We start from the raw sequence: 27,115 nt of genomic DNA, 5'->3' as shown, positions 1-27,115 counted from the left end.
TCATGATCTAATTCTGAAGGTTTGAAATATTTTAAATAGGACAGAGCATTGGACTCAGCAGATGCATGAAGGGATGGTAGAGAGACTGATCTATGTAAACATGAAAATATATGTGAAAGTCAAATGCCACAGGGCTGATACCTAAGAGCACAGAGCACTTAATCAATGTTAATTCCCCTTTTTCACTCATAATAGTTCTCAGAGTTTCACTGGTAACAGAGAAAAGCAGTATCCTGGGACGGAGGAGGGGGACTCAAAAAACCTACTCAGTCACCATGCAGCATTAAAGCAAAAGGTTTCTTTTTGTCCCCCAGCTGTTCTGTGAAATAAACTGGTAATGTTCATCATGTGACATTTTCAGGTGGCTGTTTACTAAGCTTCCTCACACAGTGGAAAACTTTTATGAACACACAGAGCACAACTGCTAAATAAATTCAAACAAAAAAAATATTGTATATAAGTGTGTGAACCAAAACTCTGCAATTAAACTTAAAAGAACTCACCACAGTTCAGAGCTGTCTGTCCACCCATGCCTAGAATTAATCCATCTGGCCGTTCTGCCTTGATAACCTCTGTGACAAACTGAGGGGTGATGGGGAGGAAGTAGACAGTATCTGCTTGCTTTAAGCCCACTTCATTGGTTTGCACCGATGCAATGTTTGGGTTCATCAGGACAGTTTTGACATTTTCTTCCTGAAATAAAGAAAAAGATCTAGAATCTTAATATATGGTCTAAAGAGAAAAATCATAGTCAAATGAAGGGTATTAACAGGTAACAAAAAGTTATTCTGTGGGCTCTAGAGATCAGTAATGGGACCAGTGTGAATGGAAGTTAAAGGATGACAAACATTTGGTAAAAGGAAGGAAGAAAACTGCTTGAAAATAAAACTATCCAAAAAGAGCTGGCTACCTCATGAGGATCACCCTGAATTCCTTGTCACTGTAGGTATCAAGGAAAGCTGGAGATGTTTTCTATAGAATTTGACTGGAGGTCCACAAATACTACTCAATTTTACAGCTCAGTCGACCTTAAAAGAATAAAATATTCCAAATTTTTTTGAATGAGTAAAACATAAAATGGAAAAAAGGCAGCATCAAAGCTGCTTCCTTTTCTAACGTTTATTGAAGAACAGCATTGAGCATACGTTTTAAATGCAAGATAATGTGTTTCCCTTCTAGCTGGGAGCACTGAGAGCCTTCTGCTGGTTTCCATTTTCTTTAGATTTTCATGCCTGCTGTAGTGCTTTGACAAAGACCATTATACAACTGTTTATACATATTATATAAAAAGAAAATGACCGTATGGCAAAAAATAAAAAATAAAAATTTGTGTGTGTGTGAAGATATTCATAGCCCTATCTCATTCCTGACATCTGGAGAGACCCCTAAAATAATTCTTCATGTAGGCTACTAAGGATAATAGCTTTATAGACCAGGATGAGGGTGACATTTAGTAAAATAATTATTATGAAATCTGGCCAGATGGTTCTTATTTTTTTACCTATTAGCATGTCAATTTTGAAGTCTTCTAAAAACTCAACAAAATATTCATATGAAAGTATAGAAATCATCATTGAAAGCCCTACATATCCTTGGGGGTGTGGTGAATCCAAATGAAAAATTAAATATATTTCATACTACTTTAAATTCAAATAGTGCCTTAAAACTTGTAGTGTACTTTTTTGTTAATTTATTTGATTTTTATAGCAAGACTATAAAAGAAATTTTCACCTTACAGATGAAGAAACTGAGATTCAATAAGGTTAAGTGACCTTCCAAAGATCATACAGCTGATAAATGACAAAATTAGGGCTCTAATCCAAGTCTTATGACTCAAGTTCTACACCCTTTCCTCAATATGAGCCCTCTCTAAGATTGTAAGGAACATTTTAAAGAGTACTGTTAACAAAATATTGAATAGATACATATAGATAAGCAAATGCATTTAAAATATGGGTTAGAATTTAAATAATTGAGTCCAAACGGAGAGCACATCATAAACAGAAGTTATAGACTGTCTCACTACTAGAGAAAAGTACCAATGGATAGGTATATTTGTTAAATATTTTCCTGCATGTGCTGTACAATGAATATAGCTATTTTTATAAATCAAATTACATAGGAAAAGGTCCCATAAATTCATGTGATGAGTGTCTATTCAAACCATTTTAATAAATGTTACATAATTTTTTCCTAATATAATTCCAGCTATAAGTTATGCATAATCTAAGTTTTAAAAAATACTCAGTTCATAAATTCATCTTTATTAACCTCTTAATCACAATACTATATCTAATAATTCCTATTCTTCAGTTCAAATCAATAACTTCACCTTTTGGATGTAATGCATATGAAAAATACAACCTATGGAAATATTAATTCTTTATAAAACTACCAAATAGGATAAAAAATTGCATGCCACTTAAATGTGTTCTAAACCCTTAACACACTTAGACTGTGTTCTAACCGATCTGAACCATTGGATACCCACTAATTATCTATCTAAAGAAAAACTGAATCTTAATACAATGAAATAAAGCACACTTTGAAAATGTACACAAAAAACATGTGTGCATGGGGTGAACATCCATGCGTGTATGGAGAAGAGTATTAAAAATAAAAACGAATGGGAAGAAGAGTAAGGTAATTGGGGGGTTGTGTCTGTTTTCAACAGACATCTGTCAGGTGAAAATCTCTGTATATAGAATACTCAATAAAGCAAAGAAAAAAAGGAAAATTTTGGCCAACTGTTTCTCTTGTCGGTTGTCCTAGTCTCCTGCTTCCTTCCCTATGTTGCTCTCTCCTAGCCAGGTCTCTTGGTAAGAGTGGCTTGACTCCACAAAGCCTGTGGCAAGGTCACAGAGAACTCACATTGACTTTGGATGGCTTGATTAGCACCAAAATGGGGACTATCGTGGAAAATAAGGACACCAAAGAGAAGCCAAGTTAGCTCTTCAATAGAAATATCTTACACTTACAGTGTCAGTTTTCTAAAGGTTTATTTTACTATGATAAAGGTTGGGGAGATTTCGAGAGACTCTGAAGAAACAGGGAGGATATTCTTCCCAACTTAGGTATCAAACCCTCTATTCCACTTGAAAATCCAGCCATACCTTGCTGGTAAGTCATCCAGTCCAAGTCACAGATGGGGGAATTAGGTGACCTGCAATAACTTCTAAAGCTTGAACAAAAGGCATTGTTTCCTTTGTTCCTCCAGCTGGATCTTCCCCCTTTCAACCAAAGAGATGCCTGAAGCATCCTGTAGAACACTTGAAGTACTTTAGAGCACCAGGGATACCCAAATTCCCTCTTTCACACAAAAGACAAATATGTTTTAAAAGCTCACTGCCTCATTGAGTAACATCTATAAGTGTAGATTTATGTTTTCAATATAAATAGGTGATAACATAGACAATTCTAGAGATCAATCCAACCTTCTTAATTTGCAGGTGTGCACATTTAAGTTAAAAATCTTGTCTGTGATCAAACTTCCTTTCATATAAGATGTGGAAGGAAATTAATTATAGTGACTTTGAAAAGAGGTAGTGTCATAAATCTAAATTATAAAATACTAATTAGACTCATAAAGGGAGTGTATATTAATTCCAGCAAAGATCAGAGTCTCTCACCTTCATGGCTTTTACAGCTTGCGATCCCGAGTAATCAAATTCACCTGCCTGACCAATGGACAGACCTCCGGATCCTAGGATAAGGACTTTGGAAACCTGTAAGCAATAAGAAGATAGCATTGCTTTTATTATTAAGATGGGGAAATTAGTCATTGTTAAGTATGGGAAAGATAAACTATATTGTCTGTGTTTATGTGGTGATTTAAAGTACAATGTTTTGAAATATACATAATATATGAGTAAAAAGGCCAACAATTTAAACATCTCTAATTTCAAAAAGGAATTTCCAAAGGCCATGGTTTTTTTCACTTAAGTAAAAACTTTTTGGAAGAGGTCTACATTTTAATTAAACATATATAAATATCTAAAAATAACTACATAAATATATATGGAAATGTATATGTGTATACATAATAAATATAATTTCTATATATAATTTTTAGATAAAAACCTCCTTAAAATTTAATTGACTAAATGTGTTACTGTTCCATGGGTTTCTACTGGACAAAGAATAGGCATAAATACAAACAAGCCCTTCCTAACAAACGAAGAGAAAACACAGGAGGCAAGGGGACACAGGGACACCTTCATATTAACATTTTGCCTTTACTTTGCAGTTCAGTCCGGAAATATTTACAGAAAATACAGTAATGAAAAGATCATGTTTTGGCAGCATACTGAAATTCATACAAATTGTATATATGAGTTCAAGCAAATAATAATTCTGCTTATTTTTTAACCACAACTGCCAAGCCCTTCAGAGGAGAAAAATGTTGTAGGTCACTGCAAGAGACAAGGACTTGGGAAACTTGTTTTGTATTTATGGAGTGCCTGCTATGTGCAATGCAATGTAGAATCCCAAATTACACGTTTCCCTCACTATTTAAAAAAAGAAAAGCATCTGAAAAACATGAGTTGATATTTTGAGAAATACACTGTATGGTGGGGTGGCTTCTTTAGCTACCAAGAATCCACATTGAGTGGCTGGATTACCTCCCATCTCTCCATCTCAGGAAAAAAGACTGTCACAGAAATCTAAAACAAACCATCTAACTCAATTTATCATTTCATGTAAACATATAAATCAATTCTTTTTGTTCATAAAAAGAGGATTATATATATATGTATGTATATACTTAAAAATATACATACACCCTTCTAAATTTTATGTAATAATGGTGTGGGTGTGGGTGTGCCTTAACTATGAAGGAAATTTTCCATATTAAATACATATTCAAACAAATACGGAGTCGAGTCTTACACTATATTAATCCTTATCTATCTGCTCTTTAGAGGTATTGGGTTGTCCAAAAGTTCGTTTGGGTTTTTCGATGAAACAAAAATTTCTATCATCTATAATGATTCTGTAGCCTGAACTGTATCTCAAGCATACACAGGGTGGTGGTTTATTGAGTAATGGAAAATATATCAAATTTGAAACTAAATTAAACCTTATTCTCTGTTAAATTATTTTCATTACAAATGTTCTAGAAGAAGTGAACTTTAAAAGATACGATTTTTAAATCAAAACATGAAGATCCCAATGAACATCCAATGAATCATCTAGAACAGACCAAATAATTAGATGCTAAAATGATGGGTGATTGCAATATTACCAATCATTTTTCATAGACATCAAAAAGGTTTACATCATTCACTTAAAAAAGAAGTCATCACACAATAGAGAAAATCCAAAATACATAAACGAAAAGGAAGCCCACATATACTGACCTCAACTCGAGATGCTACTAGGGCCGGCTTCGGTAGAACTGATGTAATTGTGGTACCTTTCTCCTTCTTTATCAGTGAGAAAAAGGAATCAAACAGGTACTAGAAAAAAAATATAGCCAACTAGTTAGAAGCTTCAAAACTCACAGAATTCTCAGATAAAATACAGTATACCCAGTTCAAGTTGAACTTTAGATAAGTAACAAATAACTTTTTAGGATGAGTATTGCTATGCAGTATTTGTTTTTTGTTTTTGTTTTTGTTTTTGTTTTTGTTTTGCCAAAGCTGGCAAAACTAAATATTTACTACTATAAGAATTAGATCAAATAAACACTTCTAACTGCTCATGTCAAATCCTATTAAAAGAAAGTTTTCAATATAGGTATACATATAACTGATTCACTTTGTTGTACAGCAGAAACTAACACAACATTGTAAAGCAATTATAATCTAGTAAAGATGTAAAAAAAAAGTTTTCAGCAGAGAATGAACATTTCAAATAATGCCTTCTGAGAATGTCATTTTCAGCCCCTTAATTATGAATCATTTTCTTCTTCTAAATAAAATTCTAACTATGCAAAAAAAATGAAGCTATATTACTTATGCACCCTAAAGTTAGAAATAACTGGATATTTAAATTTTCTATCAGGTCAAAAATATCTCTAAAGATTGTATTATGTATTAAAATATCTCTAAGGTTATTCTTAAACTTTATCAATGATTTACTTCCACTGTTGCACTAGAGGTGACAAATTTCAACAAAGATATTTATTTTGCAACTATTTGGCAGGACAGGAGAAAAAAAGAACTAAGTGATTCTGGATATCACATATCTTAATTTCAGTGTTCCTAATCTGAAGTCCTACTATAGGCAAATAATTTAAATTTTAAGTTAAAAAATTATTAACATGCATTAGGCAATAGATATATGAAACTAAATTTTATTTTTGAGTGTCATCATGGGTAGGTAATGTTGTAGTGACTTTGGCTATTAAGAACCATTCTTTCCTAATAATATTAAAACAAGAACAAAATACAAATATCTGAAAAGGCAACTCAGGGATGAGGAAGTAGAGTCTACAATGGGAAAATTTTTATTCTCCTCTTTGTTTTACCCAGGTGTCTATTCTGAGAGCATCTGCTGATAAGGAAGAATTGTCAGCATTACTACTGGAGGCCCTAGGGTATAGGAGAGGAAGAGTCACTTCAGACTTCCCAGACTTTTCTGAGTATCACCACAAGCTCTTGTTTGGAAAGATGTTCTTAAACATTGCACCAGAAGCTTACAAAATAAGTAAAAATATTTAAATTAAAAACAAAACTCCTCTAAGCATTCCTTATGGTTCTCTTAAGCCATCTGACTCGTATGCATGCGCATGTATACCCTCCCCGACACCCCTGACCTCCTTCCTGCTCCTGCTGCTGTTTATTTTCCCTTCGTGGCTACGCAAACAGTTGCCATAGGGATTTTTGTGAAGTCACAGATGGGGGATTAAAATTTCATTTCAGTTATGAGAATGAGATAGCAAGAGGGAATTCATTTGCATAGTACCACAATTGTAAATTTCAGAACTAAATATATTAGAATGATACTCGTTTAAATAAAAATCACATTGCATCAGTTTCTTAAGCGCTTTCCCACTTTAACTGTTTAAAACGATAGAAATTTCCTCCATGATATTCATGGGGAAATTTTCTTACAATATAGGCATTATCAAAGCACTCTTTTTTTTTTTTTTTTTTTGCAGTACGCAGGCCTCTCACTGCTGTGGCCTCTCCCATTGCAGAGCACAGGCTCCGGACGCGCATGCTCAGCGGCCATGGCTCACGGGCCCAGCCGCTCCGCGGCATGTGGGATCTTCCCGGACCGGGGCACGAACGTGCGTCCCCTGCATCGGCAGGCGGACTCTCAACCACTGCACCACCAGGGAAGCCCCAAAGCACCCTTTTTAAGAATGTTCTGTACTAAGACCACCCAGGTGATTATTTTGGTTTCTCAATTTTTCACATAAATATATTTCTGATTTAAACAATTTTAATACATAATGGGCCTCATCTTTCTGACATACCTCAGTGTCTGTTGGCCCTGGGCTGACTTCTGGGTGGAACTGCACACCAAAGAAGGGTTTGCTCTCATGCATAATCCCCTAAAGGAAAAAGAAACGGGAAGAAATTCCTTCAGTAGCAAAGAATGTCAACCAGGACTAGGTATGATTCAGTGGACAATAAAGTCCAAACTTTAAAAACTAAGTTAAAAGTTTGAGAACATTCTAAAAACAAACAGTACTAATACAAATAGGCCAATAAAGATTCAACTGGTGTCGTTCCCTTACTAAAAACAACTGATTTGGTCTATAGCCTTTGAGGCCCCTCTAGGCTCTGGTTCAGAATAAACTCAAATCCTCTTCTTTTCTCCAACTCCTAAATTACTTCTCCAAGGGTCTTCTCAAAGGCTACTTCAGTGCAAGTGAGTCCCAGAGACCCACGTAGACTAGGCTCAAACAGACCTCCACCAATCACCCATTAGCAATGAATGTGTAAGACAGCCATTGACTAACCACTCAAATTGTGGCTCTTAATGAGTCAACCGATAAGAGAATAAGACAGAGAGAAATGACTTTTTAAAAAGCAGAGGGCTGTGGGAAATAATCTGTGACAAGAATTCTTCCACATACACACCCCAGAAAAGCCCACATAAACAAGGGAAAGGTAATTGTAAAACAGAGTATTAAAAGTCCTGCACTTCTCATCACACACTCAATGGGTTTACTGAGAGCACTTACCTCATTTGTTTGATCATTGACATTCACAAAAAGTGGTTTCCAACCAGCAGGAAGAGTGCTGTCCAGGGCATAGCCATGATTCTGAGCAGTAATGAAAGCCTGTCTGTTCGTGATATTCAAAACAGGCTGATTCTGCCCTCTGGAGGGAAAAGGGGAAAAAGAATATGGAAAAGGAAAAGTGAAGAAAAGAATATAAATGCATTAGTTGTAAAATAGTGAGCAAGAAAAGCCTATTAAAATTCAAATGTTTCAATTGCTTAGTGAAAATTACTGCATGAGAAAAGTCACAGATTGTTAAGCCCAATAATTTTAGGAAAAAATTCAATTCAGGAAGCTTTGCTGTGTGTTAAATATCAGTTCTATTAAACTTCTGTAATCAGTTTTAGAAAAGGGGAATTGCACTCATAACAAAAAGCTAAGATTTGCTCACTAGCTTAACAGAGACACATATAAGCCACTTATTTTAAGGGAGCTACAGTAATTTTAAAGCCAAAGAAGAGTTCTTGGGGGATAATAAAGAGATAACTACTCAGTCCTGAATCAACCTGAATTATACTTTATGTGGAGGGTGGACTGTGAAGGAAAGTTCCATGTTGAATAAATTAACATCATTTGGGGTAAGGAAGTAAAACCAAGAGGAACTGAAGATTTCTTGGTTCTTAAGTCACACTAGAGTTTTACAATGTTATCAGTGCTCTGAAATCAAGCTTAAAATCAGAACAATTTCCCTTGGAATGTTATTTGATTGAGTATTATAACTTCAATGTATGCCAAGGAAAGGAAAATAACTTTAAACTACAGCAAAGTTATCGTTAGAGAAGGCTGCCTTTCCAAAATGCAATAAAAGTGGTATCAGGTAGTCAGACAACTGTGAACCGTATAATAGTGTGCTTATCGATTTATTCTGAAGAAAATGGCACGTAAGTTCTCTAAGTCTTTTCGGTTTAGTTACTACCAGTATTTCAGAGCCAGTTTGACATGTAAACAGAAGCATAACTGCCTTACCTGTTGGCCATGGACATTTTGTAGGCTTGGGCACCGGCCGCCAATCCTGTTATTAAATTTCCTGTACTGATTCCAAACAATGGTTCCTTGCGATCGCTCTCCAAGATCTAAGTCAGGGAAAAATTTTATTACTCCAGAAGAACGATTCCAAAACATGCAATCTCTGAAGGAATAAAATGAAGCATTCTTTTTTTTCTTAGTTTACAAGGTAAAGAGAATAGTAATTGAATAAAAAGTTAGACGATAAATAAGGACGGGATTGACAATTTGCAGCATTGAAGTTCAATAGAATGTACTTAACATCCAGACTAAACTACATCTAATTTAATATTTCTCTGGAACCTTGAAGGTCTTATAGGTCCCAAGTTGTCATTTTCCAGTTGTACAGACAACACATTTGGAGATTGGACTCCAGCTCTCTGCACTCAAGGACACAATCCCAGTCACTTTGTCTAAAGTTCTTTGTTCTTCTTCCTGTTGAACTCTCTCCTCGTTGGTTCCCCCTGTATACTATCTGTGCTGACATTGCCTCAGAGGTCACAAATAGGAGTACTAAAAAATTACTTGTATAAATAAAATATATTACAGCTTTTTCGGCCATGCAGAGCAGACTCTCTCCACTTCACACACAGACACAGACTATCCCAGGTTCACTGCACCTTTTTGACATTCTGAATTAGTGGTTGTGCAAGAGCTGGGTTCCCAGGTCCTCCGGCAATTAAAAGCCCATCATACTCCATCTTGGTGAAATCATGATTCCAGGGCACTACATGCACTTCCGCTCCTCGCTGGAAAAGAAACACAAGAATGGTCAATTTAATAACATTTTTCTTCGCCAAAGTGGTAAACCTTCTCTTGGCTAATTAACCCCGAAAGGGAAGGGAAACAGAGTCCACGATTCAAATAAATAATGCTGAGCAAAAAACTCTCTGTTGACTCATATTTTGTGTGATGTAAATGGACCCTAGGATAGAAAGTGGAGGAAAAAAACACTATTTACATTTTGATTCTGAAAAAATACATAATGCATTTCCCCACACTTCAGGAGGTTCTAGACCTAAAGGCTTCATGACTGGGCACACAGGAATACAGTTTATCTTCCCTAGCTCTGGGAGAGGGAGTTGCAAAAGAGAAGATAAATTCCTTTCTCCAAAATTTAATTTGGTCCACCTCTCACCTTTTTCAATTCTGTATTTTTTTTTTTTTTTTTTTTTTTTTGCGGTACACAGGCCTCTCACTGTTGTGGCCTCTCCTGTTGTGGAGCACAGGCTCTGGACGCGCAGGCTCAGCGGCCATGGCTCACGGGCCTAGCTGCTCCGTGGCATGTGGGATCTTCCCGGACTGGGGCACGAACCCGTGTCCCCTGCATCGGCAGGCGGACTCTCAACCACTGTACCACCAAGGAAGCCCTCAATTCTGTATTTTTTGTCTGACCAAATTTTAGTGACTTCTTTCCTAGGGATTTTTCATATTATCTATAATACCTATATTCTGATAGAAAAATTAGAACTTTTCTATACAAAAGTGGATGGGAAGATGTCTTTGATTATTTTGCTAGAAGCATTTCCTGATATAAGAATTTGAGAGAAGTTTCTTTGGAGGGGTTTCCAGGAAATACCAATAGAAAGCAACATGGGGAAAGACCCTAATAAAGTGTGCATTTTGGGGCAGTTACCACAATGAAGAAAAGGAGCTTCAGCCCACTGGGGAATTCTGAGAGCCAGTGTAGCATATTTCACCTAACAACAGCTTAGCAATGTGGCAAAGGAGCTGGGGAATTTCTACTCTGTCATTGATTGGGGCTGCTCCAGGGATCATTAATTCTATGTCATTTCCTGCCTGCCAGCAGCCTCCAACCAACCAAAGAGAGCTCTGAGGCAATAAGATGCAGACACTTGCAATTAGAAGATGAACAAAATGCCTTAAGATGATAAAATGAGAGGGAGATATGGCTAGGCCAACCACAGCATCTACTATTTAAGGGTCCACGCACATTTTTGTTAATAAAATTGACCAGCATTCAAAATCATGATCTGGATGTTGGTGATATTCTATAACAAAAAAAGTGAATTGAAGAATTCTCCTTTACCCATGCTAATTTGGTGTTATGCAAATATATCTAGGGGTGGGGTGCATGTGTATAAGAGAAATAGAAAGACAAAGAGACAGAGGGAGACAGAGAGAGAAAGAGAAGGAGAAATCTCAACAAAACAATGTTTAAGAAAACATTGTGGGCTTCCCTGGTGGCGCAGTGGTTGAGAGTCCGCCTGCCGATGCAGGGGACACGGGTTTGTGCCCTGGTCCGGGAAGATCCCACATGCCACGGAGCGGCTGGGCCCGTGAGCCATGGCCGCTAAGCCTGCTCGTCTGGAGCCTGTGCTCCGCAATGGCAGAGGCCACAACAGTGACAGGCCCGCATAACGCAAAAAAAAAAAAAAAAAGAAAAAAGAAAACATTGTAATAATGGTTACGTTCTCCTCAAGTATTTTTTAAGGTCTAATTTTAGTTGGTTCTCTAAGAGTTGATATAAAGCAATGTGCAAGTTTGTACTATATCAGGGCATAATCCCTACAAACATGTGGTACATAATAAATGTAACCCAAAGGGGGAGTTCTCCTACTGACTACCTTTTTGGTTATCTCTAAACCCCAAGAAATTGAGTGTGTCTTGTCTCAGAATGTCCGTCAGTAAGTGAAAAGAACAGTCTTCATTTCCTTCTGTGTTTTTGTGGCCTTTGAGGTTTTTGGGTTTTTTTTAACAGAAATCTACATCTCTAATTTTAACAGAAATAAATGTGTTATCTAATAGATCAAAGGCAACAAGAAGAGAGTATATCCCCTGACATTCTGACAGAATACACAAGCTTTCTCTGAAACAGATAGAGGAAATCAGATTAACACTAATGATCAATATTAGAAACCCCCAACCTTGAGATGGAACAAATTACTTACCTTTACTAGTAAGCGGATTACATTGTTTTTTATCCCACAGTCTACAGCTACCACTTTCGTGGGATTTCCTTTGCCATACACCTTGACATCCTGCCATTTTAAAAACCAGAGAGTAAGAGAGAAGGTCCAGCTATGAGCAACACACCAATATCATAAACACATCTCAGGATGCTCTGCACTTGGTAACAGATTGACTGCTAACTACTAGGGAGTGGCTGGCAGTTAACAATCAATTTGTAAGAAAGGCACAGCAAATGCCACAAACTCTATCTTCTTCATGAGAACAAAGTACCTTGCTGTTTTGTATAAAAAGTTGATTACAGTAATAACAGTTATCCCTAAGAAATTGGTTGCTTCCATAATTAACAAATATCTTTCCCATGTTTGGCCTCATTAACAACCAGTAGCAATGGCATTTCCAAGTATTATTGCCTGATTCAGCACTAAACAGATGTAGTGATAGATATATCATGCTTTAAATACCATTTGATCCTCAACTTGCAATAAAGTTTGGATGAGATAGCGCTGTTGTGCGTTAGGCTTATGCAGTGGGGCTAATGGATAAAATCAGTCTGAGTCGGAGGACTTGCTAAGCTAGTGTAGACCCCTGGTCCCTTTAGGTTACTGTGCAATCATTTGCATTTAAATGGTAGACTTCATAAAAGGATCCCAGAGCATATCATAATCATTACCTATGTTTTAAGCACTGCTTGGAGTCAGATCCATTTTCACAGGCATTTACCCAAGAAGTAGTTCCCCAAAGTCATAAGAGAAGAAATAATAGAGAGAGAGAGAAAGCCTAGAGGGCTGGGTGCCCACACTGGTCCCAGCTTCAAGAGTCAGCTAGCACATTCTGAATTTAGAATGATTTCAAAGTTTATGAAAGGTTTTAGATGAAATTTGCAACCTGGTGTCTACACAAACACACCATATACTCTCTGTACAGAATGACAGAAGTAAGCAAGACCTCACAGAAACTGGGATATATGAATTTGCTAGGAATCTCCAAGAGAGGAATATATTATGCAGTATTTTTCAACCTTATTTGACCACAGAATTTTTTTAAGGTGACTTTCTCCAGGCCAATACTTCTCACATTTGGAAAATCTAGACTAGATCCCCAAGGTAGTTCTAAACTCTAAAATTCTATAAAAATAGCCCTCTATCATGCTGTGTCTCAAACAAAATCACTTCATAGGAAAATATGCTAAAACCTCTTTCTCCTATTTGTCTGAGCCACCCTGCTGTCTCTTTTCCTGCAGTTACTGCTCAGGCTAGGCTTTCACAAGTTTTGTCCTAATTAGTTGCAATAACTTTCTAGTTATCTGCTCTTTTATCCAGTTTACTTTGCTCCAAAATGATGCCAAATGGGTTCCCAGTAGTCTCCAAGTTAGCTGATTTATTTAGCCAACGATACTAAACCATCTAGCTCTAGCGCCGTCCATCTCCACTCATCTTTGGCCAAATGCGAGAACCTATATGTGTGAACCCTTAGGTCGGCCACACCAAACTACACATAACTCTTCAAAGACACCGTATCGTCTCATACTTCTGTGCCTTTCAACACATGCCATTTCCTCTGCCTGAAACGAAGTTCTCCTTGTTCTCCATCTACCGAATTGCTCCTTATGCCTCAGAACAAGCGTAATTCCTCGCAGAACCTCCCCTGATCCACCTATTTCATTGGATGTTTCGCCACACATGCCTTTATGGTACCTCATGCACATTCCAAGGACAGCATTTATCATAGTATTCTCTCCATGGCGCCTACTTGCTTGCCTACCCCACCAATCTCTATGGTCCCCAAGGACAGAGGCTGTAGCCCAAGAGACTCACAACTACATTAACAGATATTCAATCAAAAGCAACACATCTTTCTAAGATGTATTCTATACCTTCCTGTAAATATACAATAAACATATCTTACTTTGGGGTGATACAGTCGTCATCCTGAATACTACTCTTTGAACTGAGCTATAATACACTAAATCTTCAGTGTGCTCAGGAATACTTTTCCCTGCACAAAATGACCCCAGATTCTGATTACTGTACTGGGTCTGATTTCTATAAAGTGTTCCTGGCTCTCTGGCAGACCATTCGCTCTGACTCCTGATATTCAATTGAACGCCCTTTTATTTGACATTGTTAAAGTCTTGAGCTAAGGAACCACAAGAGGAGAGAAGAAAAATTAAAACAACAGTAAACAGCCTCTAAATCAGGCCATGAAGATCACTCTGTAAGTAAAAGTTATAACTTTAAATGCACTGATTTTGTAATATATCAATTTTAACTGCTATGAGACCCTTTTCTCCTTCCCCCTCTGATGCTTCTGGAAGATGACCTCTACCTAAAAGAAGATTTTGATATTACAAAAGAGGAAGGTCTAAAGGGAATAAAATAAAACTACAAAACATGAAGGAAAATTTCTCACCTTGGTTGAAACCTCAGCAATCAAATTCTGCTTATTTGGATCCACAAAGTCCACAGACTGACCTTCAAATTCAATCTTCCCAAGCATGGTACCCTATCAAATTAAAAAATTAGACAGTTAACAGGGAGCAATGATGCAGGTGCTGACAGTTAAATTCACAGGGACTTACACAGCTGCTCCACTATTTAGATGTCTTTAGAACATACTCATAACCATCAGCAAGAGATCTTCATCTTCTCAACTAGGAAAGGTGAAGCAGTGTGCATGGTACATTTTGGGAAACACTATGAGAAGGTACCAGCTAGCAAGGTTAATCTGTGAAAACTTTACCTTAGTTCTTTTAGGGCTGAGACAGTCACCTGGGGTAAGCAAAGTCAAAGGGCAACAGAATTCAGGTCTCCAGTAGATGCAAATCAGAGTATTTAGAGTACTTATGACCTAAAGCTATTTCGTGGGTGACATCGACAAAATAATCGATTGAGAAGAAAAAAGAAATCTAAAAATAGCTGAAAATTGAAAAAGAATGCAAACTTATTAGAGAGCAAAATTCACAAACAAAAAACTGTGAAATGCTGTATAAGTCACAAACTTTGAGAAGTTGCAATGAAAGGGTTCGCTGCTTTAGACATGCTAATAAGGGCTTGAACTTTAGAGTACCCTTAACCCTCTGTAAAGTTTTCACAAATTAACCTTGCTAGCTTGAACGTGGCAAATGTTGTATTATTCTTAGCTGTCTTGAGATTTACTTATTTGTTAGTAAGTCTACGTTGACCTATTTAGAAAATGGTATATTTTGTAATCAAGACTTTATTGAGGGAGAGAACAAATCAAAATAATTCATTGATTTGCTTTTCTCCAACGAAATTGTTGCACTGAAGGAAATAAAGGAAAGCCTTTATTTCCCTTTGAAATGCATTCCTTAGGAGAAGGAGTAACTTGGGAGTGAGTGAGTACCAGCAACATGGTTAGAGGGTCAAATGGTTATTTCAATGTGATTATTAAAACCAGAGTACTACCTCACACTCTGGGAAAAATAGTAAAAATCACCTTGCACTTCCATACTGGATTATTAAGTTTCATAGTGATCTCCACTTACTTTTATAATCCAAATCACAGAAGTCCTTGACTATAGTTACGGATCCCTAATTTTGAAATTCCGTTTTCAGTTCTCATTCCCTTTTTCTCAAAGCATGCTGAATGACAAACACCCTTACTTTTCAACCTAAGACTAATAGAACTGAAAGCCACAACATAGTTTTGTTGTTGTTGTTGTTGTTTTTAACATCTTTATTGGAGTATAATGGCTTTACAATGGTGTGTTAGTTTCCGCTTCATAACAAAGTGAATCAGCTATACATATACATATATCCCCATATCCCCACCCTCTTGCGTCTCCCTCCCACCCTCCCTACCCTACCCCTCTAGGTGGTCACAAAACACCCAGCTGATATCCCTGAGCTATGCAGCTGCTTCCCACTAGCTATTTTACATTTGGTAGTGTATATATGTCCATGCCACTATCTCACTTCGTCCCAGCTTACCCTTCCCCCTCACGGTGCCCTCAGGTCCATTCTCTACGTCTGCATCTTTATTCCTGTCCTGCCCCTAGGTTTTTTAGAACCATTTTTTCTTTTAGATTCCATATATATGTGTTAGCATACGGTATTTGTTTTTCTCTTTCTGACTTACTTCACTATGTATGACAGACTCCAGGTCCAACCACCTCATTACAAATAACTCAATTTCATTTCTTTTTATGGCTAAGTAATATTCCATTGTATATACGTGCCACATCTTTTTTTTTAATTAAAAAAAATTTAATTTTATTTAATTTTTTATACAGCAGGTTCTTATTAGTTATCCATTTTATACATATTAGTGTACATATGTCAATCCCAATTTCCCAATTTATCACACCACCACCACCCTGCCGCCACATTCCTCCCTTGGTGTCCATACGTTTGTTCTCTACAACTGTGTCCCAATTTCTGCCCTGCAAACTGGTTCATCTGTACCATTTTTCTACGTTCTACACATATGCGTTAACATACAATATTTGTTTTTCCCTTTCTGACTTACTTCCCCCTGTATGACAGTCTCTAGATCCACCCACGTCTCTACAAATGACCCAATTTCGTTCCTTTTTATGGCTGAGTAATATTCAATTCTATATATGTACCACATCTTCTTTATCCATTTGTCTGTCAGTGGGCATTTAGGTTTCTTCCATGTCCTGGCTATTGTAAATAGTGCTGCAATGAACATGGGGGTGCATGTGTCTTTCTGAATTATAGTTTTCTCTGGGTATACGCCCAGTAGTAGGATTGCTGGGTCATATGGTAATTCTATTTTTAGTTTATCAAGGAACCTCCATACTGTTCTCCATAGTGGCCGTATCAATTTACATTCCCACCAACAGTGCAAGAGGGTTCGTTTTCTCCACATCCTGTCCAGTATTTGTTGTTTGTAGCTTTTCTGATGATGCCCATTCTAACTGGTGTGAGGTGATACCTCATTGTGGTTTTGATTTGCATTTCTGTAATAATTACTGATGTTGAGAAGGTTTTCATGTGCTTCTTGGCCATCTGTATGTCTTCTTTGGAGAAATGTCTATTTAGGTCTTCTGCCCATTTTTGGATTGGGTTGTTTGTTTTTTTAATATTGAGCTGCATGAGCTGTTTATATATTTTGGAGATTAATCCTTTGTCATTGATTCCTTTGCAAATATCTTCTACCATTCTGAGGGTTGTCTTTTCGTCTTGTTTGTAGTTTCCTTTGCTGTGCAAAAGCTTTATGTTTCATTTGTTTATCTTTGTCTTTCTTTCCATGACTCTAGGAGGTGGATCCAAAAAGATCCACCTCAAAACACTCAAAGAGTGTTCTGCCTATGTTTCCCTCTAAGAGTTTTATAGTGTCTGGTCTTACATTTAGGTCTCTAATCCATTTTGAGTTTATTTTTGTGTATGGTGTTAGGGAGTGTTCTAATTTCATTCTTTTACATATAGCTGTCCAGTTTGCCTAGCACCATTTATTGAAGCGACTGTCTTTTCTCCATTGTATATCCTTGCCTCCTTTGTCATAGCTTAGTTGACAAGAACGACCTTGATCATTACATAGTGTCCTTCCTTGTCTCTTGTAACATTCTTTATTTTAAAGTCTATTTTATCTGATATGAGTATTGCTACTCCAGCTTTCTTTTGACTTCCACTTGCATGGAATATTCTTTTCCATCCCCTCACTTTCAGTCTGTATGTGTCCCTAGATCTGAAGTGGGTCTCTTGTAGACAGCATATATATGGGTCTTGTTTTTGTACCCATTCAGTGAACCTGTGTCTTCTGGTTGGATCATTTAATTCATTCACGTTTAAGGTAATTATCGATATTTATGTTCCTATTACCATTTTCTTAGTTGTTATGGGTTTGTTTTTGTAGGTCCCTTACTTGTCTTATGTTTCCCATTTAGAGAAGTTCCTTTAGCATTTCTTGTAGAGCTGGTTTAGTGGTGCTGAATTTCTTAGCTTTTGCTTGTCTGTAAATCTTTTGATTTCTCCGTCGAATCTGAATGAGATCCTTGCCGGGTAGAGCAATCTTGGTGGTAGGTTCTTTCCCTTCATCACTTTAAATATATCATGCCACTCCTTTCTGACTTACAGAGTTTCTGCTGAGAAATCAGCTGTTAACCTTATGGGAGTTCCCTTGTATATTCTTTGTCGTTTCTCCCTCGTTTCAATAATTTTTGTTTGTCTTTAATTTTTGTCAATTTGATTACTATGTATCTCGGTGAATTTCTCCTTGGGTTTATCCTGCCTGGGACTCTCTGGCTTCCTGGACTTGGGTGGCTATTTCCTTTCCCATGTTAGGGAAGTTTCTGACTATAATCTCTTCAAATATTTTCTCGGGTCCTTTCTCTCTCTCTTCTCCTTCTGGGACCCCTGTAATGCGAATGTTTTTGCATTTAATGTTGTCCCAGAGGTCTCTTAAGCTATCGTCATTTCTTTTCATTCTTTTTTCTGTTCCATGTCAGTGAATTCCACCAGTCTGTTTTCAAGGTCCGTTATCCGTTCTTCTGCTTCAGTTCTTCTGCTACTGATTCCTTCTAGTGTATTTTTCATTTCAGTTACTGTATTGTTCATCTCTGTTTGTTTGTTCTTTAATTCTTCTAGGTCTTCGTTAAACATTTCTTGCATCTTCTTGATCTTTGCTTCCATTCTTTTTCCAAGGTCCTGGATCATCTTCACTATCATTGTTCTGAATTCATTTTCTAGAAGTTTTCCTATCTACACTTCATTTAGTTGCTTCTCTGAGGTTTTATCTTGTTCCTTTACCTAGTACATAGCCCTCTGCTTTTTAATCTTGCTTGTCTTTCTAGGAATATAGTTTTGGTTCCATAGGCTGCAGGATTGTAGTTCTTCTTCCTTCTGTTGTCTGCCCTCTGGTGGATGAGGTTATCTAAGAGATTTCTGTGCCACATCTTCTTTATCTATTCATCTGTCGATGGATACTTAGGTTGTTTCCATGTCCTGGTTATTGTAAACAGAGCTGCAATGAACATTGTGGTACCTGACTCTTTTTGAATTATGGTTTTCTCAGGGTATATGGCCAGTAGTGGGATTGTTGGGTCGTATGGGAGTTCTATTTGTAGGTTTATAAGGAACCTCCATACTGTTCTCCAGAGTGGCTGTATCGATTTACATTCCCACCAAAAGTGCAAGACGGTTCCCTTTTTCTCCACACCCTCTCCAGTATATACTGTTTGTAGATTTTTTGACGATGGGCATTCTGACTGGTGTGAGGTGATATCTCATTGTAGTTTCGATTTGGATTTCTCTAATGTTTACTGACGTTGAGCATTCTTTCATGTATTTGTTGGCGATCTGTATATATTCTTTAGAGGAATGTCTATTTAGTTCTTCTGCCAATTTGTGGATTGGGTTGTTTGTTTTTTTAATATTGAGCTGCATGAGCTGCCTGTAAATTTGGAGATTAATCCTTTGTCAGTTGCTTCATTTGTAAATATTTTCTCCCATTCTGAGTATTGTCTTTTTTATGGTTTCCTTGGCTGTACAAGAGCTTTTAAGTTTCATTAGGTCCCATTTGTTTATTTTTGTTTTTATTTCCATTTCTCTAGAAGGTGGGTCAAAAAGGATCTTGCTGTGGGTTATGTCATAGAGTGTTCTGCCTATGTTTTCCTCTAAGAGTTTATAGTGTTTGGCCTTACATTTAGGTCTTTAATCCATTTTGAGTTTATTTTTGTGTATGGTGTTAGGGAGTGTTCTAATTTCATTCTTTTACATGTAGCTCTCCAGTTTTCCCAGCACCACTTATTGAAAAGGCTGTCTTTTCTCCATTCTATATTCTTGCCTCCTTTATCAAAAATAAGGGGACCATATGTGCATGGGTTTATCTCTGGGCTTTCTATCCTGTTCCATTCATCTCTTTCTGTTTTTGTGCCAGTACCATACTGTCTTAATTACTGTAGCTTTGTAGTGTAGTGTGAAGTCAGGCAGCCTGATTCCTCCAGGTCCGTTTTTCTTTCTCAGAATTGCTTTGGCTATTCGGGGTCCTTTGTGTTTGCATACAAATTGTGAAATTTTTTGCTCTAATTCTGAGAAAAATGCCATTGATAATTTGATAGGAATTGCACTGAATCTGTAGATTGCTTTGTGTAGTAGAGTCATTTTCACAATGTTGATTCTTCCAATCCAAGAACAGGGTATATCTCTCCATCTGTTTGTATCATCTTTAATTTCTTTCATCAGTGTCTTATAGTTTTCTGCATACAGGTCTTTTGTCTCCTTAGGTAGATTTATTCCTAGGTATTTTATTCTTCTTGTTGCAATGGTAAATGGGAGTGTTTCCTTAATTTCCTTTTCAGATTATTCATCATTAGTGTATAGGAATGCAAGAGGTTTCTGTGCATTAATTTTGTCTCCTTCTACTTTACCAAATTCATTGATTAGCTCTAGTAGTTTTCTGGTAGCATCTTTAGTATTCTCTATATATTTTATCATGTCATCTGCAAACAGTGACAGCTTTACTTCTTCTTTTCCAATTTGGATTCCTTTCATTTCTTTTTCTTCTCTGATTGCTGTGGCTAAAATTTCCAAAGCTATTTTGAATAATAGTGGTGACAGTGGCAACCTTGTCTTATTCCTTATTTAGTGGAAATGGTTTCAGTTTTTCACCATTGAGAACTATGTTGGCTTTGGGTGTGTCATATATGGCCTTTATTAGGTTGAGGTAAGTTCCCCCTATGCCTATCGTCTGGAGGTTTTTTGCATTTAATGGGTGTTGAATTTTGTCAAAAACTTTTTCTGCATCTATTGAGATGATCATATGGTTTTTTTCCTTCAATTTGTTAATATGGTGTATCACATTGATTGATTTGCGTATATTGAAGAATCCTCGCATTCCTGGGCTGAACCCCACCTCCTCATGGTGTATGATCCCTTTAATGTGCTGTTAGATTCTGTTTCCTAATATTTTGTTGAGGATTTTTGCATCTATGTTCATCAGTGATATTGGCCTGTAGTTTTCTTTCTTTGTGACATCTTTGTCTGGTTTTGGTATCAGGGTGATGGTGGCCTCGTAGAATGATTTGGGGACTGCTCCTCACTATGCTATATTTTGGAAGAGTTTGAGAAGGATAGGTGTTAGCTCTTCTCTAAATATTTGATAGAATTTGCCTGTGAAGACATCTGGTCCTGGGCTTTTGTTTGTTGGAAGATTTTAAATCACAGTCTCAATTTCAATGCTTGTGATTGGCCTATTTATATTTCCTATTTCTTCCTGGTTTAGTCTTGCAAGGTTGTGCATTTCTAAGAATTCGTCCATTCCTTCCATGTTGTCCATTTTATTGGCATATAGTTGCTTGTAGTAATCTTTCATGATCCTTTGTATTTCTGCAGTGTCAGTTGTTACTTCTCCTTTTTCATTTCTAATTCTATTGATTTGAGTCATCTCCCTTTTTTTCTGGATGAGTCTGGCTAATGGTTTATCAATTTTGTTTGTCTTCTCAAAGAACCAGATTTAGTTTTATTGATCTTTGCTGTTGTTTGCTTCATTTATTTTTCATTTATTTCTGATCTCATCTTTTTTATTTCTTTCATTCTGCTAACTTTGGTGGTGTTTTTGTTCTTTTTCTAATTGCTTTAGATGTAAGGTTTGGTTGTTTATTTAAGATATTTCTTGCTTCTTGAGGTAGGAATTTATTGCTATAAACTTCCCTCTTAGAACTGCTTTTGCTGCATCTCATAGGTTTTGGGTCATCATGTTTTCATCCTCATTTGTTTTTAGGTATTGTTTGATTTCCTCTTTGATTTCTTCAGTGATCTCTTGGTTATTAAGTAGTGTATTGTTTAGCCTCCATGTGTTTGTATTTTTTACAGATTTTTTCCTGTAATTGATATCTAATCTCATAGAGGTGTGGTTAGAAAAGATACTTGGTATGATTTCAATTTCCTTAAACTTACTAAGGCTTGATTTGTGACCCAAGATATGATCTATCCTGGAGAGTGTTCCATGAGCACTTGAGAAGAAAGTGTATTCTGTTGTTTTTGGATGGAATGTCCTATAAATATCAATTAAGTCCATCTTGTTTAATGTATCATTTATAGTTTGTGTTTCCTTCTTTTTTAAAATTTTGATCTTCTGTCCATTGTTGAAAGTGTGGTCTTTTTGGGTTTTTTTTTTTCGGTACACTGGCCTTTCACTGTTGTGGCCTCTCCCGTTGCGGAGCACAGGCTCCGGACGTGCAGGCTCAGTGGCCATGGCTCATGGGCCCAACCGCTCTGCGGCATGTGGGATCTTCCCGGACCGGGGCACGAACCCGTGTCCCCTGCATCGGCAGGCGGGCTCTCGACCACTGCGCCACCAGGGAAGCCCTGAAAGTGCCGTCTTAAAGTCCCCTACTACTATTGTGTTACTGTCGATTTCCCCTTTCTTGGCTGTTAGTATTTGCCTTATGTATTGACGTGCTCCTATGTTGGGTGCATAAATACTTACAATTGTTATATCTTCTTTTTGGGTTGATCCCTTGATCATTATGTAGTGTCCTTCTTTGTCTCTTGTAATAGTATTTATTTTAAACTCTATTTTGTCTGATATGAGAATTGCTACTCCAGCTCTCTTTTGATTTCCACTTCCATGGACTATCTTTTTCCATCCCTTCACTTTCAGTTCTTTATGTCCCTGGTGTGAAGTGGGTCTGTTATAGACAGCATATATGCAGGTGTTGTTTTGTATCCATTCAGCCAGTCTATGTGTTTTGGTTGGAGCATTTAATCCATTTACATTTAAGGTAATTATCGATATGTATGTTCCTACTACCATTTTCTTAATTGTTTTGGGTTTGTTATTGTAGGTCTTTTCCTTCTCTTGTGTTTCCTGTCTAAAGAATTTCCTTTAGTATTTGTTGTAAAGTTGGTTTGGTGGTGCTGAATTCTCTTAGCTTTTGCTTGTCTGTAAAGGTTTTAATTTCTGCATCGAATCTGAATGAGATCCTTGCTGGGTAGAGTAATCTTGGTTGTAGGTTTTTCCCTTTCATCACTTTAAATATGTCCTGCCACTCCCTTCTGGCTTGCAGAGTTTCTGCTGAAAGATCAGCTGTTAACCTTATGGGGATTCCCTTGTGTGTTATTTGTTGTTTTTCGCTTGCTGATCTTAATATTTTTTCTTTGTATTTAATTTTCGATAGTTTGATTAATATGTATCTTGGCTTGTTTCTCCTTGGAATTATCCTGTATCGGACTCTCTGCATTTCCTGGACTTGATTAACTATTTCCTTTCCCACATTAGGGAAGTTTTGAACTATAATCTCTTCAAATATTTTCTCAGTCCCTTTCTTTTTCTCTTCTTCTTCTGGGACCCCTATAATTCGAATGTTGGTGCATTTAATATTGTCCCAGAGGTCTCTGAGAGTGTCCTCAATTCTTTTCCTTCTTTTTTCTTTATTCTGCTCTGCAGTAGTTATTTCCACTCTTTTATCTTCCAGGTCACTTATCCATTCTTCTGCCTCAGTTATTCTGCTATTGATTCCTTCTAGAGAAGTTTTAATTTCATTTATTGTGTTGTTCATCATGTTTGTTGGCTCTTTAGTTCTCATATGTCCTTGTTAAACATTTCTTGTATTTTCTCCATTCTATTTCCAAGATTTTGGATCATCTTTACTATCATTACTCTGAATTCCTTTTCAGGTAGACTGCCTATTTTCTCTTCATTTGTTTGGTCTGGTGGGTTTTTACCTTGCTCCTTCATCTGCTGTGTGTTTCTCTGTCTTCTCATTTTGCTTAACTTACTGTTTTCGGTGTCTCCTTTTCGCAGACTTCAGGTTTGTAGTTTCTGTTGTTTTTGGTGTCTGCCCCCAGTGGCTAAGGTTTGTTCAGTGGGTTGTGTAGGCTTCCTGGTGGAGGGGACTAGTGCCTGTGTTCTGGTGGATGAGGCTGTATCCTGTCTTTCTGGTGGGCAGGACCGCATCCAGTAATGTGTTTTGGGGTGTCTGTGACCTTATTATGATTTTAGGCAGCCTCTCTGCTAATGGGTGTGGTTGTGTTCCTGTCTTGTTATTCGTTTGGCATAGGGTGTGCAGCACTGTAGCTTGCTGGTCATTGAGTGGAGATGGGTCTTAGTGTTGAGGTGGAGATATCTGGGAGAGCTTTCGCCATTTGATATTAGGTGGAGCTGGGAGTTCTCTGGTGAACCAATGTCCTGAACTCGGCACTCCCACCTCAGAGGCACAGCCCTGACACCCGGCCAGAGCACTAAGACCCTGTCAACCACACGGCCACTCACAAAAAGAGAAAAAGGGGAAAAAAAAAAAAAATATATATATATATATAGTTACTCTCAAAGTCCACTCCCTCAATTTTGGGATGATTCATTGTCTATTCAGGTATTCCAGAGATGCAGGGTACATTTAGTTGATTGTGGAGATTTAATCCACTGCTCCTGAGGCTGCTTGGAGGAATTTTCCTTTCTCTGTTCGCAGAGCTCCTGGGGTTCAGCTTTAGATTGGCCCCGTCTTTGCGTGTAGGTCGCCTGAGGGCGTCTTTTCTTCGCTCAGACAGGACAGGGTTAAAGGAGCAGCTGATTAGGAGGCTCTGGCTCACTCAGGCCGGGGGGCGGGGGGGTGGGGGTGGGGAGGGAGGGGTATGGTATGTCAGGCGAGCCTGCAGCGGCAGAGGACAACATGTCCTTGCAACAGCCTGAGGTGTGCTGTGTGTTCTCCTGGGGAAGTTGTCCCTGGATCACGGCACCCTGGCACTGGCAGGCTGCACAGGCTCCTGGGAGGTGAGGTGTGGAGAGTGACCTGTGCTTGCACACAGGCCTCTTGGTGGCTGCAGCAGCAGCCTTAGCATTTCATGCCCGTTTCTGGTGTCTGCTCTGATAACTGTGGCTTGTGTCTGTCTCTGGAACTGATTTAGGTGGTGCTCTGAATCTGCTCTCCTTGCACACCCCGAAACAATGGTCTCTTGCCTCTTAGGCAGGTCCAGACTTTTTCCCGGCCTCTCTCCTGCTTAGCTGTGGTGTACTAGCCCCCTTCAAGCTGTGTTCACGCGGCCAACCCCAGTCCTCTCCCTGGGATTTGACCTCCGAAGTCCGAGCCTCAGCTCCCAGCCTCCGCCTGCCCCAGTGGATGAGCGGACAAGCTTCTCGGGCTGGTGAGTGTTTGTCGGCACCGATCCTCTGTGTGGGAATCTCTCCGCTTTGCCCTCCGCAGCCCTGTTGCTGCGCTCTCCTCCATGGCCCCGAAGCTTCCCCGCTCTGCCACCTGCAGCCTCCGTCAGTGAAGGGGCTTCCTAGTGCATGGAAACCTTTCCTCCTTCACAGCTCCCTCCCAGAGGGGCAGGTCCCGTCCCTATTCTCTTGTCTCTGTTCTTTTCTTTTTTCTTTTGCCCTACCCAGGTACGTGGGGACTTTCTTGCCTTTTGGGAGGTCTGAGGTCTTCTGCCAGCATTCAGTAGGTGTTCTGTAGGAGTTGTTCCACATGTAGATGTATTTCTGATGTATTTGTGGGGAGGACGGTGATCTCCACGTCTTACTCCTCCGCCATCTTGAAGGTCTCCCCCTCAACATATGTTTTTAATATGAGCCCATATCACTCATAATCAAATATAATAGGCAATACCACTATTTTGTTTGTGCTAATCTATTCAGCCAAACTTTGAAAACCTAATTGCCTCTGATAAAAGAAGGGCTCACCTTAAACTAACCTATCACATGAAGAACATGATATGGTCTTGTAAAGTGTTTTCCCAAATACTAGGACTGATTATATTCTATTCAACCTGCCAAATCTACAGCTTGAATTGAATTTCCCAATTTTATTCCCTTCCCATTCTGGTATCCTCATCATTGTTTACTGCTCCCACAACATCACTGGGCTACAAAAATCTACCTGGGACATATAATCTCACTAACATCTATTCTCAGGAATATCATGGAGGAGGGAATAAAATCAGAGATAGAGTAGAAGGACTGCATAAATTCTCAGTGTCTTTCTTCTGGTCATGGGTATGTGGCCATGTTCTTATTTTCAAAGCTGTTCTTTCTGTTTATAGAGATCCTGTGTCTACACATATGCCAACAATCTACAATAGATTTTCTTGAAGAATCCTTTTCACTTTGAAATTGTATCTTTTTTTCTTTTTTAAGAAAAAATATATAATTTAATGAGAAAACTTTGGTGGCATTAAGGGAATTTAGTTAACATTCATGAGATAAAGTTTCTTTCTGTTCTGGGATATGAAGGTTTCTATAACAAGTGTCCACCTCTTATAACAAGAAGGAAGTAGATGGGGCTGAGATATTCTCAGAAGAAGGGTCAAATATCTCATCTAGCAGATATGAAAGCAAAAGATAAACTTACCTTCATCTTGGTCATTGGAACAATTTCAAGAAAGACTATATAACTGAGGTAATACATGCAGGGTTCATTTAATATACCCATGAACTATAACTCACTAAGTTCAAAAACTCCTCCAAGAGGACTAAACAAATAATGGCCCCAGTGCTGTACACTTCCTGGTTTTCCTTTTTCAGCAGGTAGGTATTCAATTTAGGCAAAATTCTTACGCACCTAGTTACCTTCTCCACTTGTTTACTAGCCCTATCACATGAGCTGAATTACAACGGCTTTAACTTGTCACTTGGAATAGTGAACATAGAGTGGGCACTCAATAAACTACTGCTGAGTGAAGTATTCTTAAAACCATTCAGTAACAAACATCCCAATCAAGTATTCAGTCTTGAAAATTACATCAAAAACAGTAAAACAGGATGGCAGAGACCCAAATGATAGAAATTGACCAGATCTGTTCTTTTACACACCAATGGGCTCCTTGGGCAAAGGGAAAAAAACATATATATATGTAAACATAGATTTGGCTAAATATGATTATCATACCTTATCTCGAATTATTTTAGTCAGCATTCTTGTATCCACTCCATAAATTGCAGGGACCTGTAAGGAAAATAATTGTAGTGACAGTAAAATTGGAGGAAATTTGGTCCAGCAGAGTGTTTTCAAGTTACAAACTTAACATCATCTATCTTCTTGAGCAGTAAATAATTTCCCTACTCCTTTTCTCT

The 27,115-nt window shown here is 37.9% G+C and overlaps 1 protein-coding gene across 1 annotated transcript in view; it reads right to left on the bottom strand.

Annotated features, from left to right (window-relative positions):
- CPS1 (carbamoyl-phosphate synthase 1) overlaps positions 1–27,115 on the bottom strand; it is a 348,188-nt gene that overhangs the window by 89,111 nt on the left and 231,962 nt on the right. The window contains exons 15-24 of the mRNA XM_079924871.1: positions 26,931–26,987; positions 14,528–14,620; positions 12,097–12,186; positions 9,805–9,933; positions 9,146–9,252; positions 8,141–8,279; positions 7,427–7,504; positions 5,361–5,459; positions 3,630–3,725; positions 504–693 (exon numbers count right to left, since the gene is read on the bottom strand). Coding sequence (XP_079780997.1) covers positions 504–693; positions 3,630–3,725; positions 5,361–5,459; positions 7,427–7,504; positions 8,141–8,279; positions 9,146–9,252; positions 9,805–9,933; positions 12,097–12,186; positions 14,528–14,620; positions 26,931–26,987 — 1,078 coding nt within the window. The remainder of the gene's footprint in view (positions 1–503; positions 694–3,629; positions 3,726–5,360; positions 5,460–7,426; positions 7,505–8,140; positions 8,280–9,145; positions 9,253–9,804; positions 9,934–12,096; positions 12,187–14,527; positions 14,621–26,930; positions 26,988–27,115) is intronic.

Source organism: Stenella coeruleoalba, assembly GCF_951394435.1.
Source record: "Stenella coeruleoalba genome assembly, chromosome: 6".
NCBI lineage: Eukaryota > Metazoa > Chordata > Mammalia > Artiodactyla > Delphinidae > Stenella > Stenella coeruleoalba.
This window is presented reverse-complemented; position numbering and strand designations above follow the sequence as displayed.